Source organism: Populus euphratica, unplaced genomic scaffold, assembly GCF_000495115.2.
Source record: "Populus euphratica unplaced genomic scaffold, PopEup_1.0 scaffold123.1, whole genome shotgun sequence".
Lineage (NCBI taxonomy): Eukaryota > Viridiplantae > Streptophyta > Magnoliopsida > Malpighiales > Salicaceae > Populus > Populus euphratica.
Genome location: NW_011499924.1, coordinates 292,575 through 313,256, shown reverse-complemented (window position 1 = coordinate 313,256; position 20,682 = coordinate 292,575). Strand labels below are relative to the sequence as shown.

General features: G+C 33.6%; 2 protein-coding genes across 8 annotated transcripts; one reads left to right on the top strand and one right to left on the bottom strand.

Moving 5' to 3' along the window:
• Positions 1-6,868: 6,868 nt before the first annotated feature.
• Positions 6,869-9,164, top strand: LOC105135466 (uncharacterized). 6 transcript variants are annotated; one of them, XM_011040345.1, is made up of 5 exons: positions 6,869-7,080; positions 7,194-7,326; positions 7,658-7,739; positions 7,852-7,986; positions 8,923-9,164. In XM_011040345.1, exons 2-5 carry the CDS (start codon positions 7,205-7,207, stop codon positions 8,971-8,973), a joined length of 390 nt encoding a protein of 129 aa, XP_011038647.1. In that variant the 5' UTR covers positions 6,869-7,080; positions 7,194-7,204; the 3' UTR covers positions 8,974-9,164. The 6 variants fall into 6 exon arrangements, with proteins under 6 accessions (XP_011038647.1, XP_011038646.1, XP_011038645.1 ...); XM_011040344.1 differs by having other exon boundaries at positions 6,869-7,083; XM_011040348.1 differs by having other exon boundaries at positions 6,871-7,080; positions 7,852-7,968.
• Positions 9,165-11,079: 1,915 nt separating this feature from the next.
• On the bottom strand, positions 11,080-19,827 carry LOC105135465 (mitogen-activated protein kinase 9). Of its 2 annotated transcripts, XM_011040342.1 has the most exons (11): positions 19,717-19,827; positions 19,334-19,621; positions 14,594-14,714; positions 14,358-14,485; positions 14,145-14,204; positions 13,305-13,454; positions 13,035-13,190; positions 12,687-12,824; positions 12,503-12,576; positions 11,819-11,923; positions 11,080-11,733 (listed from the first exon to the last, which is right to left on the bottom strand). In XM_011040342.1, exons 2-11 carry the CDS (start codon positions 19,616-19,618, stop codon positions 11,475-11,477), a joined length of 1,476 nt encoding a protein of 491 aa, XP_011038644.1. In that variant the 5' UTR covers positions 19,619-19,621; positions 19,717-19,827; the 3' UTR covers positions 11,080-11,474. The 2 variants fall into 2 exon arrangements, with proteins under 2 accessions (XP_011038644.1, XP_011038643.1); XM_011040341.1 differs by lacking the exons at positions 11,080-11,733; positions 11,819-11,923; positions 12,503-12,576; ... (4 more) ...; positions 14,358-14,485; positions 14,594-14,714 and adding exons at positions 15,838-16,491; positions 16,576-16,680; positions 17,260-17,333; ... (3 more) ...; positions 18,764-18,823; positions 18,977-19,104 and having other exon boundaries at positions 19,213-19,621.
• Between the last annotated feature and the right edge of the window lie 855 nt (positions 19,828-20,682).

Sequence of the window (20,682 nt, the reverse complement as noted above, 5' to 3'; positions counted from 1 at the left end):
TTTTTGAAACACAGTTAAAAACTCGACACCCTTAAAGTGAATTAACTTTAAAAAGGAGATTTTTGAAAATTTGTTGTGTTTTGGCTCATCTTGCACAATGAATATCATGCCAGATTAAAATATTTCATTGTTTTTTATGCAATGCAGAGAGGATGCACCTCATCACCTGTTCTTTTCTTAAAAAACTAAAATTAGTTTACCTTCTTTTTTTTTAGCTAATCCTTTTGCTTTATATGTTTCGAAGTGATCTCGGTTGTTATGTTTTTTTTCCTTTGTTGTAAATAATGTGTTGTTTTTTTGCTTTTGAGATAAATAGCGTAAATTCTAAATTCTAAATTTTATTTTTTATATTTTTTATTAATATAAATATCTAGATCAATTTATTTATTTCTCAACTAATTTCACATGTTCTAAAATTAATAATCATATAAATCTCTAATAATCATTATAGGACTCAAACTTAAAATTATGAAAATAACAAATAACAAGCTCCTTAGTTTAGTAATTAATGTACCACCTATTATTACAAATTTCAAATTTAAAAATTAATTAAATATCCTTGATAGCTGAAAATATTAAAAGATTAATGTTTCAAAGATAATATTAAGATTTTTTAAATAAAAATATATATATTAAAAATCATGAATAACAAATAATATATTTTTTATTATAAATATATAAATATAACTCAGCTATTATAATTCATTAAAATTAACTCATCTTTGTAGAGTAAAATTAGTTTAACAATGTTTTTTTCCCAGAAATGCACAACTCTTAAATAAAAATTTCTACCTTTTCTATTCTTCATTTTTTGTCTTATGTTTTTTTTTAAATGAACGTGAAAGGAATAAATTGGAAAATATCTTAATTTCATGAAAACAAAAAAGCTAAGCTATTAGCTATATATGGATTTTAAAACACAGGGACTACCTTTATACTATTTTAAACTACAAGGACTGATGGAATTGGCTTAGTTAAACTAAGGGATGGAGCTATTATTAACTCCTCGGGCTCACGCTCCGCTCCATGTTGGGAGGAAAAAAATGTCACCCGCTATCCTGTATAAATACATCACACTTCTCGTCTAGGGTTTGGAGGCTACCCGTTAAAGGCAAAAGCATGTATTGTGTTAGCGGCGTCTAGGTTTTGAGAGATCGATCTGTTTTCATTGCAACAATTTCTTCTGTATTTTATAATTATTTGCACGAGGGCTGAGGCAAACAGGGGAGAACAAGATAAGATCAATCAATGGCTCTCAAGTACCGGTAGGTTCTCTACTGGATGCCCTGTCCTTCAACAGCCCTTGAAATCAAGATCCAATGGCATCATAGTACGGGTTTTGTGCTTTGATCGGTTATTCATGAAAGTTATTTTTGAGTTCAGAGTTTTCTTTGACCAAATCTCTCTTTCTGCATAATCAATCTTTCCCTTCTCACAAGCCCGCCTCCAAACGCCATTACATAATCGATTTCATTGTACTTTTCAATTCTCTTCATTTCTTATTTTATTAATTTTTTAAGCTACCTAGGAAGACAAGATTTGGGCATGAGCTTGCAACAACTATAATTTGCGCACCATGTAGAGATACATGGGTTGTTGTTAGCTAAGAGTAATGTGCCAAAATGCTAATCTGAGGTATTTTTTTTTTATTTGAGGTTAAAAGCTTAAGAAATTCCTACGATCTGAACTTTGTAAAGTGACGGGGGATTCGTCCAAGGAATCCTTAACTTGACTGGAGCAAACAAGTTTCATGTTTGTATAGTCCAAAGTAAACGTCATATATAAATGTCCGGATACGTTGAGGTCCTCCATGGGGTGCTCCTCCGTTGAAGGGCGGTCTCATATTCCATTGCCTTGTGTAGCAGCGTCGCTGCCTTTACATTTTGGGACTGGCCATGAGACAAACATTTCAATTTCACTTATTTTCTTCCGTGTTTCTTCATTATTGTTTTCGTTTGTGCTGTTGCCTTTTTATTTACATTGAATCTTAATTTTCCAAGTAAATCTCGAGTTTTTGGGAACCAAAATCTGGTGTTTTTGTTTTCATCTTTCTGCGCAGATGGTATTCATATTTGTAAAATTCTTTGTTTGCCCCTTAATTTTAGAAATGTACTAAGCCCAGGGGCCGGTGCTTCGCAGCTAGGCTGTTAAGAAACTAATAATTGCATTAATTCATCAAAGCATTAATAAATGAAAAAAAATTTGGTGTGGCCTTTTCAATCAAAAAAAAAAAATCCCTCGTTTTAACTAATAAACCATCTCCCAAAAATCCACAAAAGCATCTATAAACCAAGTTAAAGTTTTTCCTAGAACAACTGCCATTGAGTTGTTTTTAAGAAAAAAACTTGTGAATACTAAAATTAACCAATTTGGTATTCGGAACATAAAAAATAATAATTTTTTCTCTGGAATTTAGCAAAACTTTTTCAATCCTTTACAAATAAAGGACTTGAAAATATTGGGAAAAGGTCGAACTCCTCGGGGATCCACACGCTTCAGCTAAACAAAGGCCGGGGGATGTATATGATGAAAACCTTTGTTGCAAAGGAACTTGGATTTTGCATGCCCATTAGTTCCATTTGATAACAAGAAACTTAGAGAATAGCTTTTGGTATTGTTAAATAATGTCAGAGACGGGGATCTTCCTGGCTGAGAAATGCTTGCCAGCAAAAGCGAATTGCAGCGCCAAAAAGCCACTGAAAATGAAACGCTTAAGCTAATTACAAATGAAGTCACTGAATGATTGAGAGTTACTGCGAATGATGTAGCAGAATAAAAAATTGTTCTATAGTTGAGATTTCAGTAAATCTAGAAGTGAAACTATAGAACTATGAGTGCTTTTCCAAACCAAATACATGTTGCACCCGACAAGATTTCTTTTGCAGCCATTAGATATTATAATGGCGAATTTCCTACAAACTATAAAATTTCAGACGGTAAAAGATGAAATATATGCCTACCTCGTTTCGTGACAGTTCATATCACTTTTCCAGCCTGTTTAGACTTTAGATAGCAGGGCAGAGACAAGAGAGAAGGGATTGCAGAGGCGACTGGGTAAGATTTTGGTCCAGTTTTAAATGACGTTTCATTGTAGTGGATTCAAAATCTGGCTGATTTTGTCTCAGTATGGTGATACGCATTGTTATGCTGAGCTATACATAGCAAACTGAAATATCATTTAGATGGGGCATGTTTGATGAGGGGAAAAAACAGTGGAATTTGTTCAAATGCAAAGTCAATGCTGCAACAACAATAGTAGCACTAGATACTGATTTCCGACGGCAACCCTGAAATCTGACGCCGAATCCTCTCCTTGCTCAATAGCAAAGACCCCCTTGTCTAGGACCGATCCTCCATCATTGCCGGAGAATGCACTGCCTGGACAGTAGGGACAGGATGCTCAGCCTCCAACACCGCAGTATTGTTAAAACTCCCCCACTTCTGCACATACCCAGCAAGCACTCCTTTCACTTTCCATGCCTTTCTCTCAGCCATCAAGTACTTCCCTAACCCTTCCCATTCCATCGTCCTAACCCAGGCCTCAGCAGAAACCACTCCATCTCTCAAATCAAAATGCCCTTGATACAACAATACCTTACTCTTCCTAACCAAGAATTCCACCATATCTTTAAACACTCTGCATCACATCTTCACTCAATGCTATTCCCACCTTGTCGCTGCAATCTTCAAAAACCATGGATTCATTGGCCCTCAATGCCTTCTTTACTTCTGATATTCGCATCATTTTAGTAACTAATCCCTTTTGGTAAGGCAAAAAATAAATTTTATTGTAATTAATCACATGTAAAGCAGTTCAGTAACTAACCACGTGTGATTTGTGCGCCGCGCGGTGATTGCTTTGTCGAAACAAATAAAAAAAAATAAAACTTAATTTTAAATTAACTTAGTGTTAAAATATAAAACTAAGAAAAATAACTAAATTAAAAAAAAAATCCTCAAAAATTTCGAAAACCTTGATAAAAAAAAATCATGATATTTCATTGCTATAGTAAAATATCAAATTCTTTTAGTAAATATTAATAATATAAAAAATTTGCATTATTGTTATTTATTTCGCTCTCTCTCTATTTTTTTTTCCTTTGAAAAGCTGTAAGTAGGTAAAATAAGCCCTTAATTATATTAGTGGTTCTAGTTAAGTTCCAGAATTGGAAGTAAAACATTATTATAAAACTTGTTTGTTTTTTTTTGTTTAAAAAATATTTTTGAAAAAAATTAAAAAAAAAATATTTTTTATTTTAAAATAATATTTTTTAGTGTTTTTATATTATTTTGATGTATTAATATCAAATATATTTTTTTAATAATATATTATTTTAATATATTTATGAGTGAAATCACTTTAAAAAAAAATATCTACCATATTTCTATATAAATTTACAAGGTATTTTTCTCGCAGATTTTCTATTGTGCAGTTTCTTATATATCATTATGAATGGAGAAAAAAAAATTTAATTTGATGATCAATTTTTATTTTATAATATAATCATTTTAATCCCAAGTCAGTGTCTCATTATTTTTTTTTAAAAGGAGATGGTGGAGTTGAAAAATAGAGTAACAAAGTAAAAAAAAAAAATGCAAATAGATGGTGACATTAAATTACATATAAAAAAATTATTTTGATTCTTATTTTTTTTTCTAGTTTATAAGTGGTCAATCTTTTTGTTGTCGGAAATTTAATTTTAATATTAATTTTTAATTTTTTAGTTTATTTTAAAAATTAAATTTTATAATTTTTATTTTTATTTTTATTTTTATAAAGTTATTATGATCTCATGAGTCATGATGCAGGCTTGACAAGATAACTTGGGTTTACTATGATTATTTTTTCGGTCCACATTCCATGATGTTATCATGGTGTCATATATCGATTATGAGTTTTGTAACTTAACTCAAGTTAATCTATGTTATTTTTCATATCTTTTTAATAGATTTTTTTTTAATTTTATCTTTTCTAATTAAATTGATTAAAATTAAATTTTATAATTTATTTTAATTTTTTTTATGAAATTATTTTAATCTCATGATCCGTAATGAGCATGTTAGGTCAACTCCAATTATTTTTTCTCAAATCAAAATGCCCTTGATACAACAATACCTTACTCTTCCTAACCAAGAATTCCACCATATCTTTAAACACTCTGCATCACATCTTCACTCAATGCTATTCCCACCTTGTCGCTGCAATCTTCAAAAACCATGGATTCATTGGCCCTCAATGCCTTCTTTACTTCTGATATTCGCATCATTTTAGTAACTAATCCCTTTTGGTAAGGCAAAAAATAAATTTTATTGTAATTAATCACATGTAAAGCAGTTCAGTAACTAATCACATGCGGTGATTGCTTTGTCGAAACAAATAAAAAAAATAAAACTTAATTTCTTAGTGTTAAAATATAAAATTAAGAAAAATAACTAAATTAAAAAAAAAGATCCTCAAAAATTTCGAGAACCTTGATAAAAAAAAAATCATGATATTTCATTGCTACAGTAAAATATCAAATTCTTTTAGTAAATATTAATAATATAAAAAATTAGCATTATTGTTATTTGTTTCGCACTCTCTGTTTTTTTCCCTTTGAAAAACTGTAAGTAAGTAAAATAAGCCCTTAATTATATTAGTGGTTCTAGTTGAGTTCCAGAATTGTGAGTAAAACATTATTATAAAACTTGTTTGGTTTTTTTTGTTTAAAAAGTATTTTTTTTTAAATTAATTTTTTTTTTATTTTTTATTTTAAAATAATATTTTTTAGTATTTTTATATTATTTTGATGTATTAATGTTAAATATAATTTTTTAATAATATATTATTTTGATATATTTCTAAATAAAAATCATCTTAAAAAATAATCTTAATTTTTATATAAATTTATAAGGTATTTTTTTGATGGATTATGCGGTGTGTAGTTTCTTATATATCATTATAAATGGAGAAAAAAAATTAATTTAATGATTAATTTTTTTTATAATCAAATCATTGTAATCCCAAGTTAGTGTCTCGTTAATTTTTTTAAAAAGAGATGATGGAGTTGTAAAATAGAGTAACAAAGTAAACAAAAAATGCAAATAGATGGTGACATTAAATTACATATAAAAAAATTACTTTGATTTCTATTTTTTTTTTAGTTTATATAAGTGGCCAATCTTTTTGGTTGTTGAAAATTTAATTTTAATATTAATTTTTATTTTTTTAGTTTATTTTAAAAATTAAATTTTATAATTATAATTTTATTTTTTATAAAATTATTATAATCTTATGGGTCATGATGCAGGTTTGACAAGATAATTTTGATTTATTATGATTATTTTTTCGGTCCACATTTCATGACGTTTTCTAGGTATCATGTATCAATTATGAGTTTGATAACTTAACTCAAATTAATCTAAGTTATTTTTCATATCTTTTTAATAGAATTTTTTAATTTTATTTTTTCTAATTAAATTAATTAAAATTAAATTTTATAATTTATTTTTTATAAAATTATCTTGATCTTATAATTCAGGTAATGAATATATTAAGTCAATTCTAATTTTTTAATTAATTACTTTTTAATTTTATCATTCAGCATTATTAATTAAATTTTATAATATATTTTAATTTATTTTATATAATATTATTATAGTATTATAACATGTGGATGAAATGAATTAAACTAAGTTAATTTAAATTTATTTAATATATTTTTATTTTTTTAGATCAAAGTATATTGTATCATTAATTAAAGAGCCGCTAAAACTACCGGTGATATTTAATCAAACCTTTATGGATTTTTTTGCTACAGAAAAAATAAAATTATTAGCACTACCTCAATTTTTTTTTTTTAATACGACGTACAGCGAAGAATGGGCCATCAAATATGTTCCTCCTCTACTTTGAAACACTCCGGTGCTGAACAGACGTTTCGAACAGAGTTAAAAAGGAAATAAAAAAATGGCAGTAGTATTTGCCAGAGAGTGTCAAATACCATGAACAAGCACTGCATCTCCTTTTCACTTCTCATATTACGTCTACAAATTTCGATCACTTGTCATTAATAGAAGCTGCATTTTTTTTTCTGTCAGGTTGTGAGTTTGCAGTCTCAAAACTATCATATCAGACCATGCACGCAAGATGTTCGATTAAATGTTTCTACTTGTTATTCCTTAACCATATCTGGTGTCTCTTCACCTTGCAGTATAACTTATAATGCCGATGCTCTATGATGGGTTTAAAGAAATATTAAAGATTCAAAAGCTTCGCAGAGTCGTTTCTTATACTGGTTTCTATTGCTTTGTTGCTGTCATGAGCTATGCTTATACAACCAATACGTGAGTCAAATGCTCTCTTACTCAAGTCTACAAATGCAAGTGTTCTGATTTCTTTCTTTTTTTGCGCTCCTTTTCTCAGGTTGGTTTTTATATTTAAATATTTTTGTCTATTTTTTTGCTATTTTTTTTTATGGTTTTCGTTCTTGCTATATTTGTTGGGTTTCTTGTTTTTGGGTATTGTAAAACTAAAAAAGCTATATCTGGACTTGAATCTCAATGCTTATTTTGATTTTCTGTTATTACCAGGGATTAGTCTGTTCATTTTGGTTCTGGAGTCACACACACACACATTATCTGGACCTTGATTCTATTTGTTTTTTGGATGTTGTAGAACTAGAGCTGGATATTCTAGAGGTGACCAATTCTATGCAGCTTATCCTGCTGGGACTGAGCTTTTAACTGACGCCACCAAGGTCTGTGATCAATGATTGCTGTCAAATAACTTTTGTGGTTTTCACGTGCATTTTATGCTTGATTAGGATTTAAGAATTTTTATATGTGCTGTTTGATTTTTGTTGATGGCAGCTATATAAAGCTGCGCTTGGCAACTGCTTTGAATCAGAGGAGTGGGGTCCAATTGAGTACTCCATCATGGCCAAGCACTTTGAACGCCAGGGGAAATCGCCATATGCATATCATGCAGTAAGTTTCACAATGCTGGTAATTGAATACAGTTGTAGCTCATCCTCTCATCTGTATACTCAATATTGTGCTTGGGAGTTGAATTCTTTATTACACTGCATATATCATATAGTGTTTCTGTGCAAACGGATAGCCATGAATGACCTTTACAAGATTGGAGTCTCATCAATTTGCACTGATAGTGAAATTATTAAACTGTGCTGTCTTTCCAAAACCCTAAAAACTGGTTTTGTGATATAAGTTGTGTGACGTGAACTCTTTTACATTATTCCTTCAAATACGAAACAACAGAATGTACATCATAGCATGTAGTTTTCTGTGGATTGTTAGGTTGTCGAGATTTACTCTGTAAAGATACTGAAGTATAAGTATTGTTTTTGGAATAAATAGTGCAGAAAGGGGCAATTAAGAGCCTCTTCTACTCGTGACTGCATCTTTTAATACCAGCAGTACTCAATGGATTGGTGAATTCAGTTTGGCATTCTTGATAATGGCTCTTCATTTTTGTATTCAGAAAAGAAGGATATGAATCATGATATCAAAACCCTAAGAACACATATATAACGGTTGGAAACCATCCTGACTGCTCTGAACATCATGTTCTTTGCACATTGACAGGTGATAAAAGTTGAAGAATCTGTTGCTATTGAATAAAATTTCTTTCTTCAGCTATTATTTTAACATAGCCTTCAAGTTTTGACCCGAGAAAGAGAGATTCTCGTCACAATTATAGAAGATATTTGGAGTCGATGTTTGGTAATTGCCAATGCTTCAAGCATTTGCTTTCTCTCTCGAAAAGATAATACCAATTATGAAAAAGTGGAAATTAAGCTTACCGAGTCTGCATTAACTTCAGCCTGAAAGTTCTCATGATATTTCTTTTTGTGTGTGAACTGACGTTCCTGTGCTCTTCTGCTTCTTAACCCATGTATTTATATCTTTATATTCTCGCAGCAATATATGGCACACCTCCTCTCTCACGGACAGCTAGATGGAAGTGGCTAGTGTAGAAATACTACAACACCTCCTGAATGAGTGAAGTTTCAACAGTAAATATGTAGAACTAAAACCATTGCAATATTTAGCTTGTTGAGTGATGAGAAGGCCATTGGAATTTCTGTCTTGGGATGCCAGGAACGCGTTCCATTTTTTTTGAAATGGAGCAACAGCAGAGTTGCTCATTGGGTCCATGTATTTGTTCTGTGTCACATCCTGAACCAGGTGGCTTTTTTGTATTTGTTCTGTGTCACATCCTGAACCAGGCGGCTTTTTTTTTTTTTCATCTGGTCTTTTCATTCTTGAAAGCTAGTACTCTGTCACTAAATGCAAATAGATACCAGTGTTCTCTTCTCTTCTTGGGGTGAGGGAAAACAGATCCTGTATTCATTCACAAAGTTTGTGGGAAATGAATTTATTATCCTCCTGTTTTGGATGAATCGGCAATAACTATTACAGGGTGAATGCAAATGTTGCAATTACGCGAGAAAAAAATGCCACTCTGTTCAACTTTTTTACCGCGCGTTGACATCAACACCTTGAAATTCTGGCAACGGATCAGATATGGTAGGGGTTTTTAGGAGTGCTGCAATAAATTAATTTCTAAAGAGTTTTTTATTTAGAAAGATATTAAAATAATAATTATTTAATTTTTAAAAAGTATTTTTGATATTAGTTTTTTTTTATTTTTAAAAAATATTTTTGATTTTAGCAATAAAAATTAATTTAAAGTAAAAAAATAAAAAAAAATTAATCTTTTTTCATTTAAAGTAAAAAAATAAAATAAATTTAATCTTTTCTTAAATACTTTTAAAATATAAAAACAAACAAAACAAAAGGACATAATTAGTAAACAAGGTTGTGAGGAAGGCTATTGCCCCCACAGTACCACCGCGCGCGCGCGAGGAAGGCTATTGCCCCCACAGTACCACCACGCGCGTGCATATATATAGTTGGTCCTCAAATCTTTGATAGATGGTACACCCTCACCTAGAATGTGTTTCGTGGATCGACTGAAGGTTTTCCATTGAGGGTACAGCAATATTATCAGTTTTTCCCAGTTCCCCGGAAGTGAAACTGCTGTCAGTTCATGCACAGTAGCAGAACTGCCCTGCCAGTCGAAGAACAAAGGTTCAAGTCCTCAAAAATTATGTGTTGTTAGTCAATAAAGTAATCTGCGTACTGTTACGGGCAACATTTGATGCAACTATGGATCTCCACCCAACAATACAGGTAGAACTTTATCTTAACTATTGTTGGAAAACCATCAAGGAAACATAAGCTAATAGCAGTCATGATTTCTAGGATTCCCTTCTTAACTCAACGATTGGAGCAGAACAGTAGCTCAACCTCAATCGTTAGCTTTGCTTGAATAAAATTCGCAACCATGTAAACAGGAAATGTAGTTTCATGCTGAGATTTGTCAGAAATGTTGATTAAATGGAAGGAGCCAGGGAAAGAAGCATGCACCCGTCGCTACCTAATCAAATACCTAGCGATCACAACCCTTACGGTTGCAAGGGCCAACCGTTTGTTGTTGTTGTTGTGTATAGAATCAAACAAATGGAAGGCCTCTCAAGCGATATAATAAAAGCTCAAAAAAGCAAGTTCAGCCACACTCCTTCCCTGCAGGCACCGGGAGCAAGTTTGACCTACAGCAGAACTCAAGCCTGTGCCTTCCGATATTTTCTCATACCATATCCATGCTGTTTAGCTTTAGCTATGCTTTACTAACCAGAAAGCAACTTGGCAATCTCATTTAATTATTGCAATGACCATGATTCTTAAACTTGATATTTGTATTCTGAAGCATTAGTTTAACGTCCTCCCTCTGAAACAAGACGTGGAGGAAGTTCTCTCTTTTCTTAGAACAACTATATGTCTGCCAAAATCACACATGTATGGTCTAATCCAATGGTAATGCCAGTTATATTTACTTCCTTGCATTAGACAGTTAGCCTGTTGTGCTATTACCAGTGATTCATTTACATGATTCGAAATTGCCATGAATAACAGCCAAAGATTCTATCAAATCCAAAGCAGTAAAGAGAACAGCACTAATGCAGCTCTAATATCATTTAAGGAAAACAAACTTACACCAGTAAAGAGAAGGCATGCAGGAAAATGAAGCAATCCTATTTTCAGTTTGTCTGATAAAAAAGTACAACATTATACATGTGGAACTGTCGCCTAAAATAAACCAGTGACCAGCTATTTAATTTCCCCTGCACAGAGAGGAAACAATAAAACGGAGATGCATACCATGTGGGGGTATATTCTTCATGCCCCGCTTTTTGAGGCATGATTTTCACATCATTTGTAGCATATGCAAATATTATTAGAGAATGCAAGGAATAAAAGTGTTAGCGGTAGTACATTTAGTGAGGAACATACCAAGTACTAACCTATGCTAAAACCTCCAGCAGTTTGTTAGCTGAATAAATTCATGCTTTCTGAACCACCTTCCAGTAGATACCCTCCAAGATGTGCGAGTAGGATCCCAATATTGATCAGAGAGCATGTACCTGGCGATCATTTCTGATTAGTCCCACAGATGTTGAAGAGCAAATGCTGTCACTTTTCAACAGAGTACGTGGGCTACACTTGGGTTTGGTAGAGCTGGTCTGCATGGCTACAGCATTTCGGTTAGCAGATTGTAGTTCTTCAGTAGCTTGCGACGTTTGGGGGCTCTGCTTAGCTGCACGAGAAAGAGAAGATGTACTGCGCCTTACAGTATTCTCGGTTTCATCAGCTGTGCAGATTCGCTCCCTACAAAAAAAGAAGGGACACAAATAAATATAAATCATTTGATCAAGTAAACCATGTAGAAAAAGAAGTGTTTCCACCACATTACCTAGGCAAGGACGTTGCATGCTTCCTGTGGTAGGGGCTGTTTCTATCACTCTTACCATCTCCTTCCTCAAGATGAGCAAATTGTTCCTTAAATCGATCAACTCCACTGGACAAATGAAATCCAAATGAAATAATAATCAACAACTGCTCTTTGAACAAACAAGGAGAAATCATGGTATTATCAAATGATGCAAAGTTCTGAACTAATGCAATTAATAAATCTAATTTGCAAATGATATTTTCATTTGGAATCAAGCTTAAAATTGTCTCTCACACAAACTTTTACTGCATAACATGCTCTGCTACTTTCTCATGCACACTAGCAATCTTGTTTGGTATCATCATTTTTGTTGCATGCTAATAGTGAAATGGATCTCTGATCTCCATAACAAAGCATCAACTGGGTAATATCGTACCTAACAAACATGCTGCAAGAAAAGAAAGTATCCGGTGTTTCCTTGAAATTCCAAAAGGAAATTAGTAAGTGCTTATCTCTCTACATATAATAATGTTATCGACATCCTAGGGAAATTGATTGATGTTTTTTTAATGACAGCTACAGCAGGTAAGCTAATCACAGATTTGGGCAAGCATGACTGACTCTAAATAGGGTGTTCCATTGTTTTATGCACGTGCATTTTCCTTTTTCATTTCATTTCACTGTAATAACATTTTTGTTATTGACCTTGGATACACAAAGTGAGTCTGATCTGTGCCCTGAAGGTACTCCTTCAGCATCTCTGGATGATACTCCAAAATCTGTTTAATTGAAATTAAGATAAATCACAATTCAAAACTAAGGAAGTAGGGTACCACCAAAACAAGCAGGGTAGCAAAACTTAAGCAAGCATCACCCAATATCGTCTTACCTCTCTGTAAATTAGCTCTCTCACATCATCTCTTGTCAATTTCCTCCTTTCAAATTCAAACTCAAGTTTTGAAATAGGTTGTCTTGAAGGTTCTTGCTCCTTATCTGCTAGCCCGTCAAAATACAGATCAGCTAAAGCCTGGAGAGAGAATAGAAACCAATATCAGGATTCAGGATGGAGCCTGTATAACTCTAGATAAGAGGATCAAATACAGATCAGCTAAAGCCTGGAGAGAGAGTAGAAACCACTATCAGGATGGAACCTGTATAACTCTAGATAAGAGGATCGTGAATAAAAGGGGTGATATAAAAAAGTTCTATGTTAAACTATTTTTTTGCTAAATATTACCTCTTCAGCAGATGGACGGTCTTTAGGATCAAATGCCAGCAACCGCTCAAGTATACACAAAGCTGATCGGTCTACATCTGGAAATTTTTTAGAGAAAGGAATTGGCTGCTTTTTCCTCATGCTACTCAAATACTTCCTAGCTTTTTCATTCCCAACCTGCACGTATCAGACAAAAAAAAAAAAAGTGATGAGAACAGGGGCATAACCAGAATTAGGAGAGGCTGCAGTTTCTAAGATAGCAAATGAAATTGATTGAGAAAGGTAACAAACTCGTGCAATTGTATCTGCAGCAGGAGTGCCAAGCAAATCAGTTATGAGTTCCAATTGATGCACCACATTTTTTCCAGGAAATAAAGGTTTCCCCGTCAACAACTCTGCAAATATGCATCCTATGCTCCAAATATCAATGGCAGGAGTGTACTGCAGAACACAAATTTTAAGAAAAAATGTCAAACAAAATCTTGAATGCCAAATGAATAATGGCACGAGCAATGCAATTTAGGTCACATCCAAAAGAAGAAAAAAATGAACCATGGTGCACAAAACATTATTGAGCATTGGGAAATGCTGGATAGCAGATGAAAAAATGAACCACCACAATGAGCATTGGGAAATGCTGGATAGCAGATGGAAAAATGCAAAAAATGAACCACCACAGTTGATCAATCTGTCATGTCAAACTATAGCTGCAGAAAAACTTCTTGGTTATCTGACATGATTTTCTTAACCAAATTCAAATTTCAAGGATAACAAGCTGCACATTGATGCGATAGATGATGTTGAAGGGTTGCAAACTTTGCCGTTTGAACTTGTGGAGGACATCTTTCATTCTTTTAATGATATTGAAGGTGGGAGGGGTTCGAATTAAAACCAATTCATCTACATTCTTGTGCTCATCTCAAAAAATTCTCCATAGATAATTAATTAGCATAGAAACCTCCAAAACACTAAGCTGGGTTGAAATAAAAAAATCAATAAGTAGACTGAGCAGAACTTAAAAGCTGGATTTCAAAAATAACACATACCGACAATCAGTTTTATTTTATTTTTTTCAATCATGAATGCAATAATGAACTCAGTAAGAAGGAAAAACAGTTCATATTTACATGCCTTGGAGGAAAACGAGCCGCAGAGTTCAGGGGCACGGTACCATCTAGTTGCCACATAATCCTTAACAAAAAGAAAACATTCTGTAAGCCAACGTCGACACCATAAAGAATATAATCTAACTAATGTTATAATCCACGAACATTACAATTAAACGGTATAATATAATGCAACTAAGCACTGAAAGGTGAAACCGAGCTTCAAGAAGACACTTACAGTCCAAAAAATAGCAGAAGGAGCATTAGTAAATGACACACGAGCCAGCCCAAAATCACAAAGCTTTACTTTACAGTCTGCGTTAGCCAGAATATTTTTGGGCTTCAAATCTCGATGAAAAACATTTCCTGCAAAAACCAACATGACAAACAAAAACATTACGGCAACGAGAAGTCCGAAATTCATGATGTTCAAAAACCCAAAAAAATAAACTAGAAAGCAGCCCTTCTAAAAACCTGTATGTATATATTTGAGACCGCGAAGAAGCTGGTACAGGAAAAACTGATGATGTTCAGGAGTGAGATCGTCATTTAACTTGATAACTTGATGAAGGTCAGATTCCATCAACTCAAACACCACATAAATATCTTTAAACTCTCTTGGAGAAGGAGGGAGTAGTACAGCAATATTATCAGTTTTTCCCAGTTCCCCGGAAGTGAAACTGCTGTCAGTTCATGCACAGTAGCAGAACTGCCCTGCCAGTCGAAGAACAAAGGTTCAAGTCCTCAAAAATTATGTGTTGTTAGTCAATAAAGTAATCTGCGTACTGTTACGGGCAGCATTTGATGCAACTATGGATCTCCACCCAACAATACAGGTAGAACTTTATCTTAACTATTGTTGGAAAACCATCAAGGAAACATAAGCTAATAGCAGTCATGATTTCTAGGATTCCCTTCTTAACTCAACGATTGGAGCAGAACAGTAGCTCAACCTCAATCGTTAGCTTTGCTTGAATAAAATTCGCAACCATGTAAACAGGAAATGTAGTTTCATGCTGAGATTTGTCAGAAATGTTGATTAAATGGAAGGAGCCAGGGAAAGAAGCATGCACCCGCCGCTACCCAATCAAATACCTAGCGATCACAACCCTTACGGTTGCAAGGGCCCACCGTTTGTTGTTGTTGTTGTGTATAGAATCAAACAAATGGAAGGCCTCCCAAGCGATATAATAAAAGCTCAAAAAAGCAAGTTCAGCCACACTCCTTCCCTGCAGGCACCGGGAGCAAGTTTGACCTACAGCAGAACTTAAGCCTGTGCCTTCCGATATTTTCTCATAGCATATCCATGCTGTTTAGCTTTAGCTATGCTTTACTAACCAGAAAGCAACTTGGCAATCTCATTTAATTATTGCAATGACCATGATTCTTAAACTTGATATTTGTATTCTGAAGCATTAGTTTAACGTCCTCCCTCTGAAACAAGACGTGGAGGAAGTTCTCTCTTTTCTTAGAACAACTATATGTCTGCCAAAATCACACATGTATGGTCTAATCCAATGGTAATGCCAGTTATATTTACTTCCTTGCATTAGACAGTTCGCCTGTTGTGCTATTACCAGTGATTCATTTACATGATTCGAAATTGCCATGAATAACAGCCAAAGATTCTATCAAATCCAAAGCAGTAAAGAGAACAGCACTAATGCAGCTCTAATATCATTTAAGGAAAACAAACTTACACCAGTAAAGAGAAGGCATGCAGGAAAATGAAGCAATCCTATTTTCAGTTTGTCTGATAAAAAAGTACAACATTATACATGTGGAACTGTCGCCTAAAATAAACCAGTGACCAGCTATTTAATTTCCCCTGCACAGAGAGGTAACAATAAACCGGAGATGCATACCATGTGGGGGTATATTCTTCATGCCCCGCTTTTTGAGGCATGATTTTCACATCATTTGTAGCATATGCAAATATTATTAGAGAATGCAAGGAATAAAAGTGTTAGCGGTAGTACATTTAGTGAGGAACATACCAAGTACTAACCTATGCTAAAACCTCCAGCAGTTTGTTAGCTGAATAAATTCATGCTTTCTGAACCACCTTCCAGTAGATACCCTCCAAGATGTGCGAGTAGGATCCCAATATTGATCAGAGAGCATGTACCTGGCGATCATTTCTGATTAGTCCCACAGATGTTGAAGAGCAAATGCTGTCACTTTTCAACAGAGTACGTGGGCTACACTTGGGTTTGGTAGAGCTGGTCTGCATGGCTACAGCATTTCGGTTAGCAGATTGTAGTTCTTCAGTAGCTTGCGACGTTTGGGGGCTCTGCTTAGCTGCACGAGAAAGAGAAGATGTACTGCGCCTTACAGTATTCTCGGTTTCATCAGCTGTGCAGATTCGCTCCCTACAAAAAAGAAGGGGCACAGATAAATATAAATTGTTTGATCAAGTAAACCATGTAGAAAAAGAAGTGTTTCCACCACATTACCTAGGCAAGGACGTTGCATGCTTCCTGTGGTGGGGGCTGTTTCTATCACTCTTACCATCTCCTTCCTCAAGATGAGCAAATTGTTCCTTAAATCGATCAACTCCACTGGACAAATGAAATCCAAATGAAATAATAATCAATGACTGCTCTTTGAACAAACAAAGAGAAATCATGGTATTATCAAATGATGCAAAGTTCTGAACTAATGCAATTAATAAATCTAATTTGCAAATAATATTTTCATTTGGAATCAAGCTTAAAATTGTCTCTCACACAAACTTTTACTGCATAACATGCTCTGCTACTTTCTCATGCATACTAGCAATCTTGTTTGGTATCATCATTTTTGTTGCATGCTAATAATGAAATGGATCTCTGATCTCTATAACGAAGCATCAACTGGATAATATCGTACCTAACAAACATGCTGCAAGAAAAGAAAGTATCCGGTGTTTCCTTGAAATTCCAAAAGGAAATTAGTAAGTGCTTATCTCTCTACATATAATAATGTTATCGACATCCTAGGGAAATTGATTGATGTTTTTTTAATGACAGCTACAGCAGGTAAGCTAATCACAGATTTGGGCAAGCATGACTGACTCTAAATAGGGTATTCCATTGTTTTATGCACGTGCATTTTCCTTTTTCATTTCATTTCACTGTAATAACATTTTTGTTATTGACCTTGGATACACAAAGTGAGTCTGATCTGTGCCCTGAAGGTACTCCTTCAGCATCTCTGGATGATACTCCAAAATCTGTTTAATTGAAAATAAGATAAATCACAATTCAAAACTAAGGAAGTAGGGTACCACCAAAACAAGCAGGGTAGCAAAACTTAAGCAAGCATCACCCAATATCGTCTTACCTCTCTGTAAATTAGCTCTCTCACATCATCTCTTGTCAATTTCCTCCTTTCAAATTCAAACTCAAGTTTTGAAATAGGTTGTCTTGAAGGTTCTTGCTCCTTATCTGCTAGCCCGTCAAAATACAGATCAGCTAAAGCCTGGAGAGAGAATAGAAACCAATATCAGGATTCAGGATGGAGCCTGTATAACTCTAGATAAGAGGATCATGAATAAAAGGGGTGATATAAAAAAGTTCTATGTTAAACTATTTTTTTGCTAAATATTACCTCTTCAGCAGATGGACGGTCTTTAGGATCAAATGCCAGCAACCGCTCAAGTATACACAAAGCTGATCGGTCTACATCTGGAAATTTTTTAGAGAAAGGAATTGGCTGCTTTTTCCTCATGCTACTCAAATACTTCCTAGCTTTTTCATTCCCAACCTGCACGTATCACACACAAAAAAAAAAAAGTGATGAGAACAGGGGCATAACCAGAATTAGGAGAGGCTGTAGTTTCTAAGATAGCAAATGAAATTGATTGAGAAAGGTAACAAACTCGTGCAATTGTATCTGCAGCAGGAGTGCCAAGCAAATCAGTTATGAGTTCCAATTGATGCACCACATTTTTTCCAGGAAATAAAGGTTTCCCCGTCAACAACTCTGCAAATATGCATCCTATGCTCCAAATATCAATGGCAGGAGTGTACTGCAGAACACAAATTTTAAGAAAAAATGTCAAACAAAATCTTGAATGCCAAATGAATAATGGCACGAGCAATGCAATTTAGGTCACATCCAAAAGAAGAAGAAAATGAACCATGGTGCACAAAACATTATTGAGCATTGGGAAATGCTGGATAGCAGATGAAAAAATGAACCACCACAATTGATCAATCTGTCATGTCAAACTATAGCTGCAGAAAAACTTCTCCGTTATCTGACATGATTTTCTTAACCAAATTCAAATTTCAAGGATAACAAGCTGCACATTGATGCGATAGATGATGTTGAAGGGTTGCAAACTTTGCCGTTTGAACTTGTGGAGGACATCTTTCATTCTTTTAATGATATTGAAGGTGGGAGGGGTTCGAATTAAAACCAATTCATCTACATTCTTGTGCTCATCTCAAAAAATTCTCCATAGATAATTAATTAGCATAGAAACCTCCAAAACACTAAGCTGGGTTGAAATAAAAAAATCAATAAGTAGACTGAGCAGAACTTAAAAGCTGGATTTCAAAAATAACACATACCGACAATCAGTTTTATTTTATTTTTTTCAATCATGAATGCAATAATGAACTCAGTAAGAAGGAAAAACAGTTCATATTTACATGCCTTGGAGGAAAACGAGCCGCAGAGTTCAGGGGCACGGTACCATCTAGTTGCCACATAATCCTTAACAAAAAGAAAACATTCTGTAAGCCAACGTCGACACCATAAAGAATATAATCTAACTAATGTTATAATCCACGAACATTACAATTAAACGGTATAATATAATGCAATTAAGCACTGAAAGGTGAAACCGAGCTTCAAGAAGACACTTACAGTCCAAAAAATAGCAGAAGGAGCATTAGTAAATGACACACGAGCCAGCCCAAAATCACAAAGCTTTACTTTACAATCTGCGTTAGCCAGAATATTTTTGGGCTTCAAATCTCGATGAAAAACATTTCCTGCAAAAACCAACATGACAAACAAAAACATTACGGCAACGAGAAGTCCGAAATTCATGATGTTCAAAAACCCAAAAAAATAAACTAGAAAGCAGCCCTTCTAAAAACCTGTATGTATATATTTGAGACCGCGAAGAAGCTGGTACAGGAAAAACTGATGATGTTCAGGAGTGAGATCGTCGTTTAACTTGATAACTTGATGAAGGTCAGATTCCATCAACTCAAACACAACATAAATATCTTTAAACTCTCTTGGAGAAGGAGGGAGCATGATATGTTTGATTTCTACGATATCGGCGTGTTTAAGCAGCCGAAGCAGCTTGATCTCACGTAGAATCCGAGTAGCATCAGAGACATGCTCAAAGACATTGTTCATCTTCTTGATAGCAACTCTCTCTCCCGTGTGAGTATCTATGGCGGATGCGACAACGCCATAGCTTCCTTTTCCGACTACTTCTTGAATTTCATACTGGCTTGCTTCTCCATACTCGGTGAAAAAATCTCTGTCAAGCATGATCTGAAAAGGCAAAAACCAAAATTGAACAAGGCCAGCAATCTATAAGAGCAATCCAAAATCTAAATTATGTAAGGAGAGAGAGAGAGAGGCGCCACCTTAATTGCTCGACTGTGAAAGAGGTATGGAAAGAGGCAAGCAAGAACATAAATGGGATTTTTAATCGAAATTCAAAAATCTGTTCTGTGTAACACGAGCAAACGTGTGGACACGCATTTTATAGGACAGAGCCGAGTCAAGGGAGATTTTTGAACCCGTCAACTAAGGCGTGGAAAAATTATCAATTTTTAGTAAAGTAACACCTCATGTTTACTTTTAATTCCAGTCTTTTAAAAAATAATAATAATAATAAAGCAAAGGCTCGTGTTTATTTTATCTATTTGCCTTAGAAAGTCAGACAAGGATCGGATAAATTATCTGGGAACAAATTCTCTGTTTTAGATCACGGACGAAAGGTCAAGATAGTAATAAAATTATAATCTCATACCTGTAGATTTTCTATTTTCCCAGTTGCTTCGCTTTTGCGTTCACAAAATCACATTTAAGTGGTTTTAAAGGGTGTTTAGTATTATTTGAAAATATATTAGAATAGTATTTTTAAAAAAAATTATTTTTGATTTAAAATATCAAAACTATTAAAAATATTAAAAAGTATATAGAAAAAATAATGAGAAAAAACATCATATAAAAAGATATTATTTATTTTCATAATTATAAATATTTAAACTAGTTTATACCATATATTAACTAATCATAACTTAAAATTAACAATTATTAATCAATATTTTAAGAGGTGTAAGGAAAGTATTGTAGTTTTACATCTTTAGACTTTTCCCACTGTTAATATACATTATTAATATATTATATTATTATAATTATTATGATTATTACATTATATTATATGATAATATATATTATATAAAGTAAATGAATGCTGAGTTTTAAAAAAATTTTATATAAATTTTTTCTTTAATTTAATTTATTAATATTAAAATTTTTATTTAATTATTAAATTTTCATAATATAAATAACCTAAAAATAGTTATAAAATTTTTAACATTAAC